The sequence below is a fragment of the Diplotaxodon limnothrissa genome, linkage group LG4, assembly GCF_057381915.1.
Source record: "Diplotaxodon limnothrissa isolate DT_005_m linkage group LG4, D_limnothrissa_male_GT1.1, whole genome shotgun sequence".
Classification (NCBI taxonomy): domain Eukaryota; kingdom Metazoa; phylum Chordata; class Actinopteri; order Cichliformes; family Cichlidae; genus Diplotaxodon; species Diplotaxodon limnothrissa.
Window position 1 is genome coordinate 23,071,176 of NC_140599.1, and position 22,090 is coordinate 23,093,265.

At 41.2% G+C, this 22,090-nt stretch overlaps 5 protein-coding genes across 6 annotated transcripts; 4 read left to right on the forward strand and 1 right to left on the reverse strand.

The window, feature by feature from the left end:
• The first annotated feature begins 944 nt into the window (after nt 1-944).
• On the forward strand, nt 945-2,111 carry rasd2a (RASD family member 2a). Its single transcript, XM_085352549.1, has 2 exons — nt 945-1,482; nt 1,594-2,111. Exons 1-2 carry the CDS (start codon nt 945-947, stop codon nt 2,109-2,111), a joined length of 1,056 nt encoding a protein of 351 aa, XP_085208675.1.
• A 1,927-nt stretch (nt 2,112-4,038) lies between these two features.
• rsad1 (radical S-adenosyl methionine domain containing 1) lies at nt 4,039-8,294 on the reverse strand. The gene is made up of 9 exons (XM_085352551.1): nt 7,984-8,294; nt 7,729-7,862; nt 7,448-7,652; nt 6,551-6,916; nt 5,173-5,236; nt 4,940-5,087; nt 4,626-4,680; nt 4,425-4,528; nt 4,039-4,188 (listed from the first exon to the last, which is right to left on the reverse strand). Exons 1-9 carry the CDS (start codon nt 8,122-8,124, stop codon nt 4,077-4,079), a joined length of 1,329 nt encoding a protein of 442 aa, XP_085208677.1. The 5' UTR covers nt 8,125-8,294; the 3' UTR covers nt 4,039-4,076.
• Nucleotides 8,295-11,132: 2,838 nt separating this feature from the next.
• On the forward strand, nt 11,133-12,671 carry LOC146633826 (GTPase IMAP family member 9). Its single transcript, XM_085352552.1, has 2 exons — nt 11,133-11,151; nt 11,647-12,671. The coding sequence occupies exons 1-2, from the start codon at nt 11,133-11,135 to the stop codon at nt 12,669-12,671; spliced, it is 1,044 nt and encodes a 347-aa protein (XP_085208678.1).
• Nucleotides 12,672-14,917: 2,246 nt separating this feature from the next.
• On the forward strand, nt 14,918-16,834 carry btr02 (bloodthirsty-related gene family, member 2). 2 transcript variants are annotated; one of them, XM_085352553.1, is made up of 6 exons: nt 14,918-15,187; nt 15,282-15,359; nt 15,466-15,708; nt 15,804-15,930; nt 16,025-16,051; nt 16,290-16,834. In XM_085352553.1, the coding sequence occupies exons 1-6, from the start codon at nt 14,918-14,920 to the stop codon at nt 16,832-16,834; spliced, it is 1,290 nt and encodes a 429-aa protein (XP_085208679.1). The 2 variants fall into 2 exon arrangements, with proteins under 2 accessions (XP_085208679.1, XP_085208680.1); XM_085352554.1 differs by having other exon boundaries at nt 15,813-15,930.
• Nucleotides 16,835-17,515: 681 nt separating this feature from the next.
• Nucleotides 17,516-19,369, forward strand: cldnk (claudin k). The gene is made up of 2 exons (XM_085352555.1): nt 17,516-17,562; nt 18,393-19,369. Exon 2 carries the CDS (start codon nt 18,558-18,560, stop codon nt 19,203-19,205), a length of 648 nt encoding a protein of 215 aa, XP_085208681.1. The 5' UTR covers nt 17,516-17,562; nt 18,393-18,557; the 3' UTR covers nt 19,206-19,369.
• Nucleotides 19,370-22,090: the final 2,721 nt, after the last annotated feature.

The window sequence follows — 22,090 nt, forward strand, 5'->3', positions numbered from 1 at the left end:
TGCACTGAGCTCACAAATGATTTGGTATGCTCCAGTGATTCACCTTCTCCCTAAAACATCAGCATATCTCTCCTCCAGAAATACAAATTTGATTTATATGTTAGTGTACCGTGGAAAAATAACATCAGCTTTCTGACTCCGGAGGTTCTGCAGAGGACTCATCGCCAGGTCATCTATGATTCATAAAGCAAAGAGTTGCTCTGTTTCAAGCTTCAACACTCGAAAAAGTCGTGAGGAATTCAGAAAATAAAGGGACTTCCAGAGTATGCGATCACAGTTCAGGAATAATAAAATCCGTCATGCACAGATTTATGTCGGGCGGTGCAGGGATGTGTTGTTAAGTGGGATTTGTTATGAAAACACTGTGGAACTGTTAAATAACAGATATAAATATATATACGGCAAATGGCTAATGTCTCCGTGACAGCGTTTCAGGAAAAGAGGATAAACAAAATTAATTTGCGCTCGCACGTCACACCTCAATTGTCCATGATATTGGCAATTATCTGTACTCTGTCTACCAAACATTTACCCAGAATTAGACAGGAATGACCTGCAGGTCAAATGCTAAAAATAGAAACGTGCCAGAACAGATCAGAGTGTTTCGTGCCACCCCCCCAACAAAGTAAGATCGTAATTTAAAACAATCCGGATAACTTTCAGAAAGCTGCAATGCACCAACTGAAAAAAGTCTACTGTATATTTCTAGACCAATCTAGCACTTTTGTCTTCCTCCAAAGGAATATTTTTCACAAGCGGGGGCCGTGGGGGGCTCCGTGCTTCTATAAAAGGAATGCATTTTGAATGAGCCTGCTGACGCAGAAACTGTGGGTGTATAAGAGATGACACTCGGCTCTGTTTCGCTGGACACATGGGAAAGCAACTGGGTTGGTGAGGTTGTGATTGCCTCTCGGTGACTGGAGACTCTTGAAAGAGCACAAGAGATGAACACAACTGAGAAGTTTTATCTTCCCGTTGATGGCATTCTCGAAATGTTGAACTCTCTCACCGGGCATCTACAATCAAGCATTACGCACCCAGATCTTCAGAGCACCTCACTCGGTCCAGTGCTCCAGCACCCCAAAGTCTCAAACGTAGCGACAGGCATGGGGCTCGTCAAAAAGGTTAAGGGGTGCTGGAGACAGCAGGATACGAGGATAGTTGTGAGTAGATCCTCAAGTTCTGGCAATCGGCAAGTGTCGGCTGATCGACTCCCGAAGAGGTCCGTGGACCTGCTGGAGTTGCGTTTGACCAAGCCCAGAAATTGTCATAGAATAGTTGTGCTTGGTGCGCCCAGAGTGGGTAAAACAAACATTCTCCGGCGGTTCATGGGGAAAGACTTTGAGGAGAGCTATGAGCCCACAATCGAAGACTTCCACAGAAAGCTGTTCCACATAGGAGGAGAGGCATACCAGGTCGATCTTCTGGATGCGGCAAGTGAGAGGGACTTCCCTGCCAAACGCAGACTATCCATCCTGACAGGTTAGGAATCAGTGCTGTATTAAATCTGTTTTTAAGGGATGTTGTTTTTTTATATTTTGAAAATGAATGCTAACTACCTTAATTTACATCTGATGTTCTTTGTCTCTCCAGGTGACATTTTTCTGCTCGTCTTCAGTTTGGATGACAGAGAATCTCTGAGTGAAGCCTGTGAGCTGCTCAGCGAAATCAAAGCTGCTAAGGCAAAGTTGCTGAAATTAAAACAGCCAGTGGGAGTGCCAGTCATTGTATGCGGTAATAAAGGGGACTTAGACTCAGAGAGAGTCGTGAGACGGCCAGACGTGGGGAAAATCCTCGGCGAGGATATCCCATTCTTCGAAACCTCTGCTAAAACCGGCACCGGGCTGGACGCGATGTTCAGAGCCCTTGCCTCTCTGGGTGGACTACCTCACGAGACTAGTCCATCGCGACATCAGGTCATACCCATCCTCACCTACCGGTCGCTGTACGTCGGCCAGCGAGGCAGGAGGGGTAGCCGTACGCGGGTACTCTCTGCGCCCTGTGCCGCAGTGGACCCTCTGGCGCGCCGCCCGAGCTTCAACAGCGACCTGCAACTCGTGCTTGGATCAAGCACCAAACACAACAAACCCGAGAAGTGTCAGATTCAATGAATTGTGAGACTTCTCGACAAACAAATTGTAGTAGTACGCTGCAATATGGTATACGTAAAGAGTTATACTCTGTAGCACCTGGCTGGACCAGTGCATTCTTATCGTGTTTTTTTTGTATATCCCTGTTCTATAACCCTGTAATAAAAGCTGAATATTTCCAACTATCTTGCGTGTTTTGTGTCCTTGCTTTCCATCCTTCCGTTTGTTACAAAAAATTTAAGAATCTCTTCACAAAGAGACGGGCACGGCCAGATTACGCACACTGACGTAAGCAGTCAATTCTCTTCGAGTGATGATGTAAAAACCTCGAGTGTGGGAGGGAGTTCAGAGCCATGGGTGGATGATTCAAACGCAGACCTTCAACATCTTCCAGTATCTGTTGTCAGTCTCGAGAGTTTTTGCACGGTTTGTTTAGAACGCCCACGGCTTAGTGAATGGCTTAAAGTACAGAGGTGCTACAATGCATATTAATCAGCCGAGGTGGTGTACGCGCTTGTGTGTCACCATGGCAGTTGGAGGAAACAATGAGTGATAGCGCATGATTTATTAAAGAGGGGAAGGTGGGCGAAAGGAGAGAGACGGAATGAGATCAGCACCATGGAGAGAGCACAACGATTATTCAACTCGGCATTTAATATTACTGACACTGACAAGAAGTTCAGTATATTTGCTTAAAATAAACCTCTCCAAACAGTAAAACTGAAGTGGATCAATAAAACCCACTTTGGAAAGATAAACTAAAAGTTTATTGACAAATTTGTCTGGTACATTCACAAATGAGCATCAGAATGGGAACGAAAGGGGATTTAAGTACCTCTGATCACAGTGAACCCATCTTCTAATGGCTGCTAAGGCTTAAATCATCTCAAACTGGTGCTCAACATGCCTCCAGTCACCAGATTTCAATCTACAAACAAGGTTTAAAAGGTGCCGATGTACCCGCATGTACTTTTTAAGTGACAGGGCACTAGCTGGGTTTTCAATACACAGTTGAATCATAAAGATCTGTATTTCCAGACCTAGTTCATGGAAAAATAATAATGTCTGAATATGTCTCATGACAGTAAAGTTCCTTGAGATAAGACTCAATCCTTTTAAATGGACTAAATATTTATTATTTATTCTCTCATGAGGGGGAGTTTTATTGTATGCACAACACAAATGTCTCACTTCTCTCCAGGAGTACCACATTTCAAAGCTCTTTTTAGGCAAACTCGACAGTGATTACGAAATGTAGAGACTTACAAGTGAGCTGGGATCAGTTTAAAGCTATATATATATATATATATATATATATATATATATATATATATATATATATATATATATATATATATATATATATATATATATATATATAGATATCCCTTTACTCACCAGGAAATTAATGTTCATCCATCTGGTATGATTTCCAGGGATTTGAGAAGACATGCAGCACCTGCAGTGATATCAATCAAGTCCGAGAACAAAATGATTGCTTACTCGGAGGCTTTACTTGGTATAATATAATTTGTTCACCCTCTAAAACTTCCCACTCACCGTGTACATTTGCTCAAAAGACTATGACATCAATCCAAAATAATTTCCTGTTTATTGTCAGAGGTATAATTATGATTAAACGACAGCAACAGCAGCAATTAAAGCTTTAGTGCAAAGTGTATCCGTTGTAGTAATGACTGCATGAAAGCATCTGGAGACTTAAATCCAAGACTCGTTCTAACCGGTGGGAGAGGCAACACGGACATAACACAATATGCTCGATCGCTGCTGGGCTGCAGTCATTAAAGATAAAGTCACGTTTGCAATGGTATGGAAAATGATGAAGAGCCTTCACTAACACGTTTAAAAGGTGTACCAAACAAAACTGTTGGTTTTTATATGTTTTGACAGCCACGAGCGTATCTGCTTTATAAACATTTGTGTCATTGAAGGTTGGAGGTGTTCTTGGTTTGTCTGCCAGCAGACTCAGAGTGGTCCCTGTGAGGCTTTGGGGGAAATTTGTCTTTCCAGCTCCACCAGGAGAGCTGGAAGGATGCTGTCCAGTAAGGCCAGTCCTTCCCAGGAGCACCTCAGACCCCTGACAAGGAAAAAAGAAAAAAAAAGACACAAATGATTTAACCTTCAAGCTGTAGAGACGTTTTAAATACCGTGTGCTGGGGAAATCAGAACAGACTATTCCCCTTATTTTCTGTCACCTCATGCACCAAACAGTTATATAATAAGGGAAATATTATCAAATAATAAAAACAATTGTTAGGTTGGCTTCCGCACAGGTAAGGAAACTTAAAGAGAAAATTAAACATCATAAGTCACCTGTCATCGAGAATCAGCTGTCCGCTCTGGAGCAACTCTTGGACGACAATGGATTCACCAAAAACTTCATCGAGGCCAGTTTGTGGGCTGAACATCTCCCAGTGCTGTTAACATAATTTAAAAAAAAAAAAAGTCTCTGCGAACTGAACATTATCTGCCCTGACAGAAAATACAATGAAAGATTTATTTTGTGTGCTTTACCTTATGATTAATGCCCTCAGTCATTCTCATTCCCATCACCAACACCTCCTCCAATCTGCCAAGCAAACATCTTTCATAACTTAAACTGAATACAGAACAGCAAGGACAGAACAGAAAGAGTAAAAGGCCTGAATACAAGTCTCATAATAGCATCTCACAAGGACAGAATGTTTGAGAGAACAAGCACATGTGCCACGGACTCAACGCTCAGTGTGATAAATTACACTGTGGACTGTCTCAGACTTCACTGCTACATTTCACATGCTCAGAGCATTTCTGGGCATCTGTCTCTGCCTGGAAGTGCAACGGCGTACAATTCAAGATGGCCAAGCTGAAGCCGCCTCCGCGTCCCGTGTCCCCAATGCCGCACTTCACGGATCCACACGTCAGGCTCCAGAGTCTGGGTCCGGGCCTCTCGAACAACACCTCCCTCCCCCAGAGGAACAAACCGCCCATGTGCTCCTGTGTCAGAGACAACAATATAAAAAGCACAGTTTCCAACAGGAGCATAACCGGAGTGATTTAGTGCTTTACATCTAAGTATTACCTGGGCCGACACCGATGTATTGGTTGCCTTTCCAGTAGCTGATATTGTGATGACTCACTGAGTTCTACATTACACAGAGAAAAACATTTACTGAGTGTTTATGAGGGAGAATAGTAAAACTGTCATATTACGGAGATTTAATGAAGACAGAAAACCAAACACAAAGTTAAAAAGAAGCTTAAAAATACAACTTAGTAGACTCTGCTGGGGAAAAACAATATAAATCTTTGGTTTTCGATAGAACTGGACATTTAAATCTCGCTCAATAACCTCGAAAACATCCGATGACTCTAAATTATACAAGAAAAATATGGATGCCTATAAAACAGAGGACTGAACATGTAGTTTGTTGTACGGATTTTGTTTTTTTACAATTAAGAGTGAAGGAAGACTTTTTTTTTGCATGAACTGTAAACAGTGAAGCCACTATCAGTCAGATTGAGATGACTTGAGCTTTGTGATATGGCACGTTATTCTGAAAGCAGTCATCAGAAGATGACGACACTGGTCGTAAAGCGATGGACACAATGAGTGACAACACTCACATAGACTGTGGCGTTCACCATTATAAACCACCAACAACCTGAACTGTTGCTACAAGGCAGGATGGATCCATGCTTTCATGTTTATGTCAATTTCTGACCCTACCATCCGAAAGCTGCAGCAGAAATTGAGAATCATCAGATCTGGCAACATTTTTCAATCTTCTATTATCCAATTGTGGTGAGACCGTGGGAATTGTAGCTTCAGTTTCCAGTTGTTAGCTGACAGGATGGTATCTGGCATGCTTCTTGAAGATTTGGTGTGGTGTGCAGTCAGAGATGCTCTTCTGCAAACCTTGGCTGTAACGAGTGGTTATCTGAGTTACTGTTGCCTTCAAGTCAACCTGGTCATTCTCTTCTGACCTCTTAACATTAACAAGGCATTTTCTACCAAGGAAGTGTTGCTGAGTGGTACTTTCACTTTTTCAGGCCATTCTCAGTAAACCCTAGAGATGGTTGTGTGGGAAACTCGCAGCAGATCTGCAGTTTCTGAAATACTCAGACCAGCCTGTCTGGCACAAATAACAATGCCACATTGTGAGTCACTGAAATCAGCGCTCTTCTATTAATTCTGATGCTCAGTTTGAATTTCAGCAGGTCGTCTTGACCGTGTCTACATGCCTAAATGCAATGAGTTGCTGCCACTTGATTGGCTGGCTAGGTATTTGTGTTAATAAGCATTTAAACAAGTGTACCAAGGAAGTGTTTTTCTTTTATTTATTTTCTCTTTTCATTCTCCGAACCTTCCTTCGATTTAACATATCATTTTTGTGTATAAAACGGATGCATGATAAGGTGAAGCGTTAAAGTACGGTTTTGTTACAGCAAAGACTTACATGTCTTGCAAAATTCGACACCTCGTACTGTTGAAAGCCGTGCTGGTGCAGAGTCTTCCTGGCGCGCTGGTACATTTCTGCTGTCACATCCTCGGAGGGCATCGTCACTGCACCGCACTCAACCTGTTTAAAAAGCTGAGTGCCTCGCTCCAGGGTCAGCTGGTACAGAGACACGTGATCATCACACACCCTCAGCAGCTCAGACAACTCTATTTCCCAGGATTCAACGGTTTGTTTGGGACGTCCGAACATGACATCCACCGACACCCGACCAGGGCACAGCCTCCTGGCCTCTTCGATAGTCTGCAAAGCCTCGTGGGAGTCGTGGTCTCTTCCCAGACTTTTCAAGTCCTCATCCTGCAAAGACTGAAGATAGAAAGTTTGATCAGAGTTGTTCCATAAAATGAAAAAAGTTCTCACCTTACCCTTTCAGAATCAAATTATTAATGCAATTTTCAGAGTTACATCACCTCATAATACATATAAGTGGGTCAACATTTTTGAATTGTGTTATTTTTCCAATATTATCGAGTCAGGAGATAGACAGATGGAAAGATTAAGCTCTGAAAACACATTTAAGCTCTGTTCCAACTGAAATCTACAATATAAAATCCAAATTGCAATTTTCATTGCATGCAATTTCATGTCTATGATGCAGAGCAAAAGAAACAAGCACTGGTACCCTAGATGTGTGATTTGGACCTGACAGGACTAAACTTCAAAAAGTGCGTTTTAAATAAATGTCATCACACAGAAGAGGGAATTTTAAAAAAAACATGAACACAATGATAGGCCTTGAGTGTAACGTTGCAACCAACCACTAAATGCTTTGAGTAAAACAGCTGGAAGGCCCTGCTTTTCCATGGGCTTTCATGAGCACCCGAGGATTACGCTCACCTGGACCCCGATGGAAAATCGGTTCACCCCGGCACGGCAATAGTCCTCTAACCTGGACTTTCCCGCAGGAGTGGGGTTGACTTCGAGGGTGACCTCGGCCTCATCCGAGAGATTCACCTGCCTGGAAACAGTCTCGAGGATCGCAGCAAAGATGGAGGGGTGGGCCAGGCTTGGAGTCCCACCTCCAAAGAACACTGAGGTGATGCTACAAATGAAAACCAGAGTGTGATCTCAGCTGCAGTTTACAGTTACTGATTGTCAGGTTTAATAAATGCACATACCAGGATACTTGACTGAGTCGCAGCAGTGTCTCAGTCTCCATCTGAAGGCACTTAGTCATGATATGGTCATTGTTCTCTTTGGATATGTACTTATTGAAATTGCAGTAGGAGCACCTCCTGAGACAGTAAGGCCACTGGGGGAGGAAGAACCTTATAGTCATGACACAGCCCACTTATGCTTAAATCAGGTGAGTCAACATGCAGTTACGGATACATGTGCGCGTGATGTTCTCAGAAAAAGAAGCTATAGCTCACGTGCACATAAAGAGACGCGCGCTCTGTGATTTGTGGAGAAGCCGCACATTCAGACACATCTTCGGTTACTTCTCCGACCGAGAAGTGCTGCAGTCGGGGAGGGAGGACACGACTGACCGCATTTAATGTGCGTCTCATCATTTTGGAGACAGCGTTTGTTTCGCCACGGGAGATTACATTCTCCGACCCGAACCAGAGGTTACTTCAATACCCGGCTTCATCACTCAAACGGTATGCGTTTCTGTGACAACAAAGTAGCTACAAAATAGCGTAAATTCACTTTGTATTTACGCTATTTGAAGGTGCCGTCAAGTCGCTCCAACCGGAAATACATGGAGCGATTTCCTCTTCATGTTCCCGGTTTGGCCACAGCGGGGCGCTGTTTTACCACAGTAAGAAATACCCGAAGCACAAGAGGGTCAGCCAGGTTTTTAGGTTTGCAACATTTGCTTTTGGTGAAAAATATGTATTTTCACACAACATCTTTTCCAGTTTTACCCAAAACGTGAAAACGTTGCAGCGGTAAGGATTTAAATATATTCTAACGCTAAAGTAGAAATGGAAAGAAACTCCTTGAACTCTTGGGATTTATTATATAACCATGTATGACCTTTACAACCATTAAACACTACGATCAATGTTATGTCATAACAAATCTCTGTAAGTACCATCTGCAGTTATCATTATTATCGCAACATTAATGAACTCCTTGCTTGTGTGGGACTTGCACATGTGTTATGTAACTATGAGACTATCAAAATGAATTATTTCTTTGTTTTTCTTTTCTTTTCTTTTTTTTTGACATTTCAGGTCTAACTGTAATACACTCATATTTATATAGCATTTTCCACTCTAACCATTCAAAGTGCCTTTAAACTTCATACTGAATGGCCCTAGCCAGGATTTAACCAGGAACCCTCTCTCTGTGAAGTGAAATTGGTAATCATTGGCATCAAGGCACTCTTTGACCTCTGCTTGTCATGTAGGGTTATATATTATAACTCCTATTCTTTCTTTGCACTAACCTGGTCAAATGTGGCCCTTGAACTCTGTCACCACCACCCCATAACAGACAAGGCACACACAGTTTTGAAGTTTCAAGAGTCCCTAAAATTCATAGTTTTCCTTGATTTTACTAATGGTAGTGAATCTGAAATACATTTGGATAGATACAGGTCAAATCTGACCCCAAATAGACTCACTATATATAAAATTTGCAAAAGAATCAAACAGTATTAAATATTTATAACACGTAGGGTATTTTTGCTGTTGTCAAAGTTTAAAATGGTTCAAATTTGACAACATGCTGGAAGGTGAATAGTATTGTTAGTACGTATTCTATGATTTAGAGGCTGATTTTAGGCTATTTCTGATTAAAATATGATTTATATGGGCCTTATATTGAAAATGATGCAGTTTATTTAGGAGCCTATGAATCATAAGTAATCTTTGTTGGGCACACCTGTTCAACTGCTTGTTATTACTTCTAGGCTGAACTACATTCAGCATTATCAAGATGTCCTAAAACTCTCTGAAAAGGTTTCAGCTGATCCAAAATGCTGCAGCAAGAGTTCTGACAGGGTCCAGAAAGAGACAGCTTGTCTTCATTGGCTCTCTATTAAATCCAGAATCGAATTTACAATTCTGATCCTATCATAAAAGGTCTTGAATACTCAGCCCCCACTTTATCTTAAAAACCTCACAGTACTCTATCACCTCTACAGAGCACTCTGCTCTGAGACATTGGGAGACAGGCACACTCTCTACTTTTAAGATTAGGCTTAAAACTTTTTTTTAAGGCTTAAAGTTTATAGTTAGGGCTGGATCAGATAACCCTCAGTCCTAATGTAAACCTTCCCTTTGTGGGAAGGCTGCTTGGGGATTCCCACAATGCTCAGTGTTTCTTCTTAATTTACCTTTTTAAGTGTTTATACATCACTCAGCATTTAATCATGAGTCATTATTAATATCTGGTTCTCTTCCACAGCGTGTCTTTATGCTGTCTTCCTACCCTCACTCCCAACTGGTTGCGACAGATAGCTGTACCTCCCTGAGCCTGGTTCTGCTGGAGGTTTATTCTTCCTAAAATGAAGTTTTTCCTCTCCTGTCACCAAAGCCATAGCTCATGGGTTCATATGATTGCTGGGGTTTTCCTCTGTTTTCTCTGTATTATTGTATGGTCTTTACCTTACAATATAAAGCGCTTTAAAGCTAGAGTTGTTGTGATTTGGCAATGTATATAATTGAATTGAATAATACAAATATCTGGCACCAACTCAGTGGACCGACACATGTAACCATAGTCAAGACAACCTAGAGACTTTCAAGGGTATGGTTGGGCTGATCCACTGGTAGATTATGTGGGAATTCTTATGAGCATAGCTGATACATTAAATAAAGACACAAGTCTATATTTGGAAAATAAATGTGTGTCCCACTAACACACGATGAAACTAACTAATGAGATATTGATTTTTCCGAAGCCTAGCACACAGACAGTAACACAGCCTAGAACAGCTGCTTTAAAAACGGATTATTTTTTAACTAAAGATTAAAAATATAAATCAGGATTATAGGCAATAAATGTCTTCATCATTCTGATATGACTGCAATCATGGATCCATGTCGGTGCTACTCATCATCAGATGAGTGTGATCCTCACTTGATAATTCAAATCAAAACAAATAACGCATGCATGTATACCTGCTCTCATTTTGTTGCCATGATGCCAGGTCTCTCTTGGAAATGAGATTTTTAATCTCAATGAGATTTTTACCTGGATAAATAAAGGATTAATAATAATAAAATTTACTGCAATATAATTTCCAAAATAAGACAGTGTTCATACATTCAATCAGTAATAAATCTAAAGCTTTAATTACACATAGATTAATATTAATGTCAATAAATGTGAATATGTTCACTGCCAGCTTCCAGCCCTGAGGTCATTTTCCACTTAATGTAAAATCTAGTGACCAGTTATCTAATCAGCAGATACAGTGAGGCAGACAGAGGGAGAGACGAGAAACACACAGGAATATATTTTCACCGAACTCAAATGTGTGAAGTCGGTTCAAGGAAAGGTTTTAATAATTTCCAAATTAAAAAAAAAAAAACAAACTACTGAATCTGTGATGTGAAGCTGCCAAATGGATACAAGGAAGAAAGGTAGGCTTTCCATTAACCATGAAAACATGACAAAGAAAGGATTTGATGTGGTTTCTCTTTGCTCTAGGCACAAAGGCACAAAGGGGAATATTCTCAAGTTGCATGTCAGGCAGGGACTGTGGGAAAATACCTAAAGGTGGAGAAGGAGGAGTTGAACCTTGGGTTTAACTTTAACAATAAAAATCAAACTACCCTACTTACTGTTAGATTTTACTGCACACATGTACCATAAGTTATGTTCAGAAAGTAGGATGAACCAGACACATGCACACACAGCCCTTTTCAAACATGCTTTGCATTGCATTGATATCAGAAAAAGTATAAAATAAGACAAACACAAACAATATGGTGTTAATGATGTTAATTGCTGATATTGTAGCTTCTTTTGACATTTTTTTTTATTGTTTTCTGAGTTTATTACACACTTAAAAAATATATCTTTATCAATCTGATCCCAATTGAATTTCTGTTTGTTTTTTTTTTTCATTTTTAAAGGTGGTGCCATAGAATTAAGGCTCATGGTGGTTGGTAGCAGTGGACCTTCTCAGTTCCTACTAACCAATTCCATACTTGGGAGACAGGTGTTTTCTAAGGATGTCACCAGCCTTTCTGGCAGCATAAAGAACAACGGTGAGCTGGCTGGTAGACGAGTGGCAGTGATCAATGGACCAAACATCTATGATAAGGATATATCTAAACCTAAGAGGAAGATGGAGCTAAGGAGGTCCAAGTGCTTATGTATACCTGGTCCCCATGCATTTCTTGTTGCCTTTGACATGGAGAAAATCTCCCCCAATGATGTGAGAACCTCCAGACTGATGAGGGAACGCTTTGGAAGACACTGTCTGGAACACGCCATGGTCCTCCTGGCCTATGAAGGAAATCAGAATAGAGCTGCCTTGGAAGATAGGGTGAAGAAGACAGATTGGCATCTGCGAGAACTCATCGAGAAGTACGGTGGACGCTTTCACCTTTTCAACAAGAACTGGAGAGATCGAAGTCAGGACAGAGAGCTGTTGAAGAAGATAGAGCTGATGGTTGCCTCGTTAGGAGGAGGCTACTTCTCCAGCAGAACTTTCCAGAAGGCAGAGGACTGTGTAAAGAAGGAGGAGAATAAGCTTAGGAAGCAGCGAGCAGCAGAGATAGAGAAGGCATGGGCTGAGATGGAAAAGCAATACATGGAAGAGGAGCTGTACTTCCAGAAGGATGCCTATACGGCTAATATTGGCGCAGAGATTAGAGCTCAAGCGGAGATCGACAACAGCTGGCTCAGGACGTCCCTAGTCAGAGGCCTGGGGACGGGTTTTGTTGTGGGGGCTGTGATGGGTGCGCTGGCCGGGTCTATAGAGGGCCCAGGAGGGATGGTTCTCTATGGGATCATAGGTGGTGCAGTGGGTGGATCAGCAGGGGGAACAGCACAGGTGGCAATAAAGCATATGGACAACAGAATGGCCCCGACTGCCAGACTGAACTTCAACTCAATCTTTATTAACCGCTTCTTTGCAGCTCCTCGTACATGACAAAGGGAACTGACTGATGACCTGATGAAAATAAAAAACTTACTCTTTGTATCCAACTTCTGGTTAGGTAGCTTTCTGACTTACTTGATAACAAACTAGATAGCCGTCTTAAGCCCTCTTTCATCTCAAGAACATACGTGTAGTACGAGACTATTTCGACAGAAAACTTGAAAGGTTTCCAGTGGCATCAATTCAAACTGTGACAACCAGTTTAAACTATAAATAGGCCTATTATAAATAAATGAAGCTGTGATTTTAGCACATTTATAGCAGATTTGTGTGAACACTTTATATTTTATTCAACCTCCACCTCTTCCTGGTGCCTTGCTGTGGATTAGTTGAAGTGCAACTCAAATAACATGTAGGGCGGAGTCTTAGCTGAACACGCCATTGTCTAAAGCGCTGCCACTTTCCTAGACAATCCACATACCTCAGTACACCTGTTCAGTGTGAACCAGTGAAGTTTCTGTGTATTATTAACTAAATTAACAAGTACAAGCCATACAGACACCGCTCCTACCCAGAAAAGATCGACTAAGTAAAGGTAAGATCACATTTCCTTTAATACTTTTTAACAAACGTGTCTGTTTTCACAAAGTTACCTGTGTGCTGATTTCATGTTAGTCCTCTCAATCTTTTATGGCCATGTTGCATAATCGTAAACTGTTTCCTATGTTACAAGGGAGTACAAGGGAGTCTGAACTGAGGATTGCACATTACATTAAAACGATCTTGAGAATTTAGTGAGTTCATTTTTGTTTTGAGTAGTAGCTTCCTCATGACACAAGAAAACTATTTGGCAAATACCAGTTTGACTGCATATTTTGCTGCCTCTGTTTGTTATCTATCTGCTGGTGCTCACACTGGCTGTGACAGTGGCAATCAAAACACGCAGAGATAGAAAGAGATAACGGAGTAAAGTTCAACAGCAGGGCATTAAAGTATAATCATGTCCAGTTGTTTCTGCCTCTTTAGTCTGTGTAGAATGAGAGTAATCCATTCTGTATGAGAACACAATGTTAAAACATGACGCCCTGAATTCCAGTGAAAATATTTCTGCCATGAGTAAATCCGCCTTCTCTCACGCGAAATGTGAGCTGAATCCTGAATTTTTACTGTTGTTTAATAAGCATGGATTTTAAAGTCAAACCTTAAGTATCTGTGTCTAAAATCTTGGGTTGTGGTGGTACTAAGGTGTCTGAAGTGTGATTAGAAAATATCCCACAGGTCATTGCACCAACACCACCAACCTGAACTGTTGATGCAAGGGAGTGCGGATCCATGCTTTTGTTTACTCCAAATTCTGATTCTAACATCTGAACATGGCAGCAAAGTGAAACTGAGAGTCATTTGTCCAGTCTTTTATTGTCTAATGTTGGTGATCCTGTGCAAACTGTAGCCTCCGTTTCCTGTTCATGGTTTACAGAAGTGGCACCTGGTGTGGTCTTCTGCTACTGAAGCCCATCTGCTTCAAGGAGATGCTCTTTTGCATACTTTGGCTGTAAAAAGTAGTTATTTGAGTTATTGTTGCCTTCCTTGAAGCAGTCTGGTCATTCTCCTCTGACCTCTCACTGGATACAATCTCTTTTTCAGACCATTCTCTGTAAAGCCTAGAGATGGTTGTGCAGGAAAACCCCAGTAGCCCAGGGTGATTCTCTGCCAAGTACTATGCTACATCGAATGTCATTTAAATTACGTTCTTCCCCATTCTTATGCTCAGTTTCAACTTCACATCATTCTGACTATTTCTACATGCCTAAATGTATGAGTTGCTGCTATGTGATTGGCAGATTAGATATTTATGTTAACGAGCAATTAAACGGACTCACCTAACAAAGTGGCCAATCAATGTATGACTAATACACTTGAAAATTCATAAAACATACGATAAGCATCTTGTAATATGAGTAACAGTGACTAGTACTTTTGATACTTGTGTACCGTCATAGTGCGCAAGTAAAATCCTGGATGCAGGATTGAGCATTTACACAATTATGTGTTAAAAACACAAATCTACTTTATAGTACTTTATAGTACTTTTAAGTTTGGACTGTTAACAAGATGGTTTCATTGCATTTGTTTATCAAACGACTTCTGTTGGCACTTCTCACTTACTCTTAGGTATCACTTTTGGTTTAGTCTTTGCTTTACTATTCAAACACAACACTCCCTTAAAAGACTTCGATATGCACAGCAGGAAAAAGCTCTGTTTCTTACTTTTTCTGACATAATTTCTTTTTCAGATCATGGCCTCTACCATCTGCTTGCTCCCTGAAAAGCACTTCTTGTGCTTTCTGTGTAGGGACATCTTCACCAGCCCCGTAACCATACCATGTGGACACAGCTTTTGCTTGTCCTGCCTGTCCAAATACTGGACACGACATCAGTTGAAATACTGCCCTCACTGCAGGAGACTGTTCACAGACAAGCCTGATCTCAGTGTCAACCACATACTGGCAGACATATCTGAAAACTACAGGAAGTCTCGACCACAGAAACCACCAGATGAGGAAACGGTACTCTTTTGTCTGTTATCTAATAACAGGTAATCTAATCTAATAAATCTAGTGTATTTTTGTGTGCTGATGCAAATCGTTTGCACATTCACAGGTTATAGATGTTAACCAAATGATTCAGGAAAGGGTGCAGAAGATAGAAAGACTGAAATACTCTCTCGGGCTACAAAAGGTGAGTGGAAATATCTATAAAATTTAAACATGTATAACATAATTTATATTTTTTCTTTATTTTCCTTTGATCTGTACATCATTAAATGATGTTGCTGTCCAATCAGAACTCTTACCTCAGAGAGGTGCGAGAGAGTCAGAAGATCTTCTCTGCACTTGTAAATGCTATGGAGAAGAGCCATAAAGCTGTTGTTGCTGCAATTGAGGAGAGGCAGAGAGAAGAGGAGAGCAAGGTAGAAACACTGGTCAAAGAGATCGAACAGGAGATTGAGGAGCTGAGGAAGGAGACCAAAGAACCGGACCCTCAGATCTCTGGTGATCAGAGTGACGACTTGAAGCGACCTGCCAAGGTAAGTTATCTCCATCTACTGCCAAATGCATGATGATGATGATGTGATTTGAAGCATAATTGTAAAATCTTTCCAACACTGCGAATGCTATTTAGCCCTGTGAGATGAAGGACTGGTCCAAGGTTACCATAGAAACTGATCCTTGTATTGGAGTCACCAGAAGAGCACTGTCAGACGTGTTGGAACAAATAAAGTTAGAAGTCAACAGACTCTCCAAAGCTGGTGGGTGGTGCTGTTTTAATCTTGCGTGCATCATATCAATCTTAAAAGATAAATTCATTGACATTCTTTTTTTTCCCCTGTTGTTCATTTTTAGAACTTAAGAGAATCGAGAAATACTCAGGTAAGGTTCTCGCTGTGCAGAAATACATTTTATCAACTTTACAAAAATGATTAGGGATTGAAGATTATTTTTGTGGATAATATCAAAAATATAACCATAATTCAGCTTCATTTTGAGTTCAAAATTTAACTGCATGAATTTTCAGCTGTTGTGAATAGCTGAAAATGAACGAGCACTGTTTGACTAATTCTTGACTTTTTGCTCTTTTTCTCCTTTCTTTGCTCTTTTTTCTTTTTAGTGGATGTTAACCTAAGTGCTAAAACAGCAAACCCTTTCCTTTGGGTCTCAGATGACAGAAAGCAGGTGAGGCACACGGATAAGCTTCAGGAAGTACCGGAGAACCCCAAGAGGTTTGACAGAGTGGGAAATGTTCTGGCCAAAGAAAGCTTCGCTGGCGGGAGGTGCTACTGGGAAGTGGAGGTTGGGGAGAAGATAGAATGGACCCTAGGTGTTGCCAGACAGTCCGTAAACAGGAAAGGCAAGTTCACAGTGTGCCCTGCAAATGGTTTCTGGACCTTAAGCCTGAAAGCTGGAGGCCAGTACATTGCAAACACCTCTCCTGTCACCCAGTTGGCTCTAGACCAACGACCCAAGAAGTTTGGAGTGTTTCTGGATTACAACGAAGGTCGTGTGTCCTTCTACTGCGCAGACTCTGGAGTCCACATTCAGACCTTCACGGATAAGTTCACAGATCGGCTCCATCCATTCTTCAGTCCTGGTCGCATGCATGGAGGCAGAAATGCAGCTCCTCTAGTCATCTGCTCAAGTTTTTGCAACATCTAAACCTCATTCCAGTTTAAAAAGAGTTACTTGTTGGTTCTTGTTATCTCCTTAATATTTATCTAGCGTGATTAATGTGTTTATTTATTTACAAAGCTATTGAACAATGAGCCACATTTTCCCTGTCAGAGCAGGCTACTGAACAAGATGGTGCAAAAGGACTACGTCAGTACACTTGAAAACCTCAATGAAACGCATAAACAGACTGAAAAAAGAAAAAAGTGTGGCAGTAAATAATAGATGGCTGTCATAAATGAACAAGTGAGTGAAAGTAGAAAAAAGAGGATTGCTGAGTTGGATGGATGCGCGGGGCTGCAGGGTTGGGACAGAGGTTGACGAGAAGCAGGGAAAGCGGGGGGGAGGGCACAGTAAAACAGCAGGGCATTGTGCCCGTACACCAGGCACTGGGAGACACACTCAAACACATTCACGCATTCACACACCAACACAGTCGTGCACAGAAGTGCGTGCTTCAGCCCACCGCCACACAGACACACTGGCATCTCGCAGGGCAGCCCCATCTCCAGTCCTGTCCTGGGTGTTGGAGCTGAGAGACAGAGAGCCTCCCCTGCTCTCTGGCCTTCCTGTTGACTGAACTGAATTCTCAGGGCTGTCATTCACAACTTCAGGCATTCACAGCTCAACTACAAAACCTACGGAGCTTCAGGCAAACCGTAAACTGTGAATCATCTCCGGGAGGAGCAGTGAAAGTTCAGCGACCTCTATTTCAGGTAAATATTCCTCATAATAACCATTTCATTAATATTGTTTGGACATTTCCAAATGTCAGAAATGTCTTCACTATGGCTTAAGAGCAAATTTATGCGATGTGCTTTGTTAGTTTGTTAGTTTCCAACACATGTATGTACTGGAAGTGGCTTTTCTTCCATTGTGTTATCTGCAAAACTTCCTAGGAATGAAATGGACATTTTAGTAATGAGATCTGGGAATATTCCAGGGCCCTCTGTTATTTTAATATGGTTTATCCACTGTCATCTGCACCAAACATCACAATAATCTTTCAGAATTAGTTTTACTGGAGTCAAAACTCAAACTAAATAACTGAACTAAATAGTAAAATGCATCCCATTGGTCCTCAATGTCCTGCTGCATATGTATCGATCTTGTTATGAATGGATCGTATAAACAGTATTAGTAAAATTGTAGCTGTAACAAACAGAAGACACAGGTTCTCCTGGCCCACTCTACAGGCTTTCATGAAAGCTGCTTGTGTTCCGAGTCTCCTCATGTTTTTCTGAGATAATCCACCACCCGGCAAGGCGTAGCTCGACACCCACAGTCATGTCAAAGAAAGCTATTCTCTGCAGTTCTTACTGGAATCCAACAGGCCTCCCAGCCTGATTCCAAATATTTATGATAACTATATGCTCCAATAGTATTTTCATACTTTACTAATGTTATGCTAGTGGTTGTTGTGGTAAATAACAACAGCATGTGATGTAATATCCAGTGTGTCTCTGAGCGTTTTCTTGCACTGCTTGTTTGATTACTAAGAGAATAACCCGGCTGGTGCGACTATTTTATGTTTTGTTAATTTTAGGATATCAATCCACATCAAACTGACCTCATCGACGCCATCATCCACAGACGGCGGAGTGGACCACGGCATTTCGAGCAATATAGACTGTCACATTTCTTTGTGGGACTATAAGTTTGGCCTGTGCAGAGACTAATATATCAGAGACAAGTCCATCTGTCTTTCGCCATGGCTACCACGGGCATGCAGTTGCTGGGTCTGATCCTTTCCATCGTGGGCTGGGTGGGTGGGTTAATAGTTTGTGCCATCCCCCTGTGGCGGGTCACCGCCTTCATCGGTAACAACATAGTGACAGCTCAGATCATTTGGGAAGGCCTTTGGATGAATTGCATAGTGCAGAGCACAGGTGAGATCCAGTGTAAGGTGTACGATAGCTTGCTGGCTCTGCCCAGCGACATGCAGGCCGCCCGCGGCCTCACTGTGTTGTCCATCCTGCTCTGTGGCCTGGCTCTGGCTCTGGGGGTCCTAGGAGTCAAGTGCACTAAATGCATCGGCGTAAACAGCCTTAAAGCCCGCATTGCTCGCATTTCTGGCTCCCTTTTTGCCATCGCAGGGTTTCTTTACCTTGTGCCCGTCTGCTGGACTGCCCACTCCATCATCAGGGATTTCTATGATCCACATGTGGCAGCTCCACACAAGCGTGAGCTCGGCCCTGCCCTTTACATCGGCTGGGGGGCATCAGCCTTGCTTCTAATTGGGGGGTCACTGCTCTATGCGGGGTCAAGTCCTCCCGGAATCCCAGGCTCTCCCACTTTCAGCAGTGGAGAGAGCAGTCCACGCAGGGCACCTGCCACACAAGTCAAAGGTTATGTCTAAAATGTCTGAAGGCCTTCCACAAATCCACCCCGAATGATGTCAAACCTGTCTTTTCTCCTCTTGACATTGATTCATGTAATTATTTTTTATTAAGTGTCACTTTTCTTTTGTTGTCTTGAGAAACGTCACAGGAGGCTGAAAACTGAACTTGTTTTATTATGTCATACCTGATACCCTTCAATAACACTCTTTCTCTGTCTGCCAGTTAAATACAATAAACGTTGTATGCTCTGTGGAGGAAAAATGGTGTGTGTTTACATTTGTACCATTACATATATTAAAGCTCCTCAAAATACTTGTTTTACAAGGAAAAACCTTTGAGTCATTTATGTAAACACTACGAGGGGTTCTGCTGAATGGAGAAGAACAATAGAACAATGGAGATGTGTGTGCATTAGCATGTGGTGCCATATTTTTCAGTGTGTGTGTGTGTGTTGTCCTGTCTTCCATCTCATTTTCCTTATCTGAGTTACTCTATACGGCGGGAACAAAGAAAAATACATGATCCTTTTTTCACTTCATAAAGATCCTGCTATTTCTTCTAATAAAATCACACATTGCTCCAGCAGATAACTGTATGATAACAAGCAAAAACCAGATTGAGCCTGAATCACTATCTGTCTTTGCATGTGTTCATGTAGTACAATTCCAAGCACCATCTTTATTCATGAGATATTATCCTTGTTCTTAAACCTGATTGATTGCACTGTAGGTGACTGTAAATATAATCGTAGTTGTGCGGGCATGCATTAATCTATCAGTTCCTTTGCTTTCTGTCTGTGACAGCAGAAGACAGAGCAACACAATGCCACTCTATAGAGCATTACAGCACCACAATAACAATAGCCACTAGTGTTCCAAGTGCCAGGTAGTGACTCACACATGACCTAAGTAGGCCTTTACCAGTGCTGGTAGAGTAATGATGTGAATACTGTAAGTCTGTGGCATTTTACTGTATGCTTACAAAGAAGACAACAGAGGGAGACGAGTGCACTAGTTACATTGTAAATAATGAATGGAGTGCTTCAAAGTGGCTTCGAGGTATGGTGTCAATGCAGTTCTTAACAATGACAGTAACAAAGAGTTAACACAGAAGTTGATTACATGAAAGTGAATTAATGAGTGTATCATTTACAAGGAGGCGATAACTGCACACGTCACTGATGCATTTGAGACTTTGGGCAACACTGATGTGTGTCCAGTTCATCTCAGATCTGCTTTCTAGAGCTCTAGAGTTCCCTGAGTAAATACAAACACTGATAATTGTCTGTGAAGTCTTTTGGTGTGAGTGCTGTAGTATGTGTGAAGTGGGGTATAGTTCTTTTCTCTTTCCTTAGGCTGTAAAAATCAAGGGTACATGTGCAGAAAATGTGAAATAAAGACAAACAAACAAAAATGATATTGGGATTTGGTTGTTTCCAAAGTCAACATAACCTTAAAATAAATGTAGCCTAATGAATTGAAGAAAAAAGAAACGTTTTTCCTAAAGATATTTTCATAATCGCATATGTATGTTCAAGTTTTAACATAATTTAAAACCACTTTCTTAAAGTCAGATTCTATTCATCGTTCCTCCATTTATTCGATTCAAGTTCTGGCTGGCTGGAGCCCATCTGTCTTAGGTGCACTCTGGACAGGTCACCAGTTCCACATAGGAAGGCCCCAGTTGGCCTGTGGATTTGAACCCAAGATGTTGCTGCTGTGATCATCACATCATCATCATCACCCTGCTGCCAAAGTCAGATTCCTACATGCAAACTCTTACTCAGATAGAAGGTATCAAGAAATAACTCACTGTTTGTCTGTGTTAGACCGTTACATAAAACTGGAGGATTTTGATCATGCTTTTAAGTGATTTACTGCATGTCAAAATGTCCTGGAGTGCAGAAAGATGATCATGAAAATCAAAACTGCCATGGGTGTTTAATTACATTTTTGGATGTTATTGTGCCTTGAGCACCAACTAATACACATCACTTTACACTTATGAAAGTTCAATTTGCTTTATCAAAGAGCATAATTAGTGTGAATGCTTGAAAAGCATTCACAGTATTGTTCTTCTAATCTTTAAACTATTTTATTATCTATTCCGTACGTTTTTTGTACTCTATCTCCTTCAAAACCGTTCAACTTAGAAAAACCATTCAAACACCGTTAGATTCCTCTTCTTTTGGACATGACTGCTTCTATTTTTCTCATTTTTAACATTTATATTTTTAAAATTATTCAACTTTTTTCAACAAAAATTTCCCATGTATTTCAATGGAGAGACGCTTCAAATTCTCATTCAACTTACTCTTCTTTAAACTGTATCTACTTCCACATACATTGACATAGAGCCACCATTCAAACTTTAAAACGAAGACAAGACGTTCAACTATCCAACTTGTATTTATCTTTTCAATATATATTATACTTTTTCTTCAGTTCCAGTTTAAGTTTCATGATGTCTTTTCACCCGTTTCAGAGTTTATAATGGGTGTGTATGGGACGGAATGTTGGGGCTAGAGTGAGACAGCTCAACTGCTAGAGTGAGAGGAGCAAAAAAATTAATCTTAAAATCTTTTTTAAAACTGCTGCTGTGTCCACAGCGTTTACTGTACAGGTATGATTTTACCCTCAAAACGTAGCCATCGCTGTCCTCTTTCATCCAATGTGTTTACTATTGTACTAGGTGTTATGGTTCTTTCATAAATGTCACCAATGCACAGCCTCCTCCCTCCAACTCTTCCATAGACTCTAATGTTAAAATGGCTCAGAAGGTTCGTTTGAAAATCAGAAGTACAGGGTGTCTTTACACTGTCACCACGTCCATATAATATACTCCACAGGCATGAAAACTGAGAATTCAGTAGACTAGACATTGCTGTCGCTCACGGTGAAAG

Coding starts and splice junctions, on each gene's coding strand:
- rasd2a (XM_085352549.1), top strand. CDS start 945: ATGAACACAACTGAGAAGTTTTATCTTCCCGTTGATGGCATTCTCGAA. Junction 1,483..1,593: donor CAGACTATCCATCCTGACAG/GTTAGGAATCAG, acceptor TTGTCTCTCCAG/GTGACATTTTTCTGCTCGTC.
- rsad1 (XM_085352551.1), bottom strand. CDS start 8,124: ATGATGAGACGCACATTAAATGCGGTCAGTCGTGTCCTCCCTCCCCGA. Junction 4,681..4,939: donor CAGCTTGGCCATCTTGAATT/GTACGCCGTTGC, acceptor TTTGCTTGGCAG/ATTGGAGGAGGTGTTGGTGA. Junction 4,189..4,424: donor CAGCTGATTCTCGATGACAG/GTGACTTATGAT, acceptor TTTCCTTGTCAG/GGGTCTGAGGTGCTCCTGGG.
- btr02 (XM_085352553.1), top strand. CDS start 14,918: ATGGCCTCTACCATCTGCTTGCTCCCTGAAAAGCACTTCTTGTGCTTT. Junction 15,931..16,024: donor CAACAGACTCTCCAAAGCTG/GTGGGTGGTGCT, acceptor GTTCATTTTTAG/AACTTAAGAGAATCGAGAAA. Junction 16,052..16,289: donor GAGAATCGAGAAATACTCAG/GTAAGGTTCTCG, acceptor TTTTCTTTTTAG/TGGATGTTAACCTAAGTGCT.
- cldnk (XM_085352555.1), top strand. CDS start 18,558: ATGGCTACCACGGGCATGCAGTTGCTGGGTCTGATCCTTTCCATCGTG.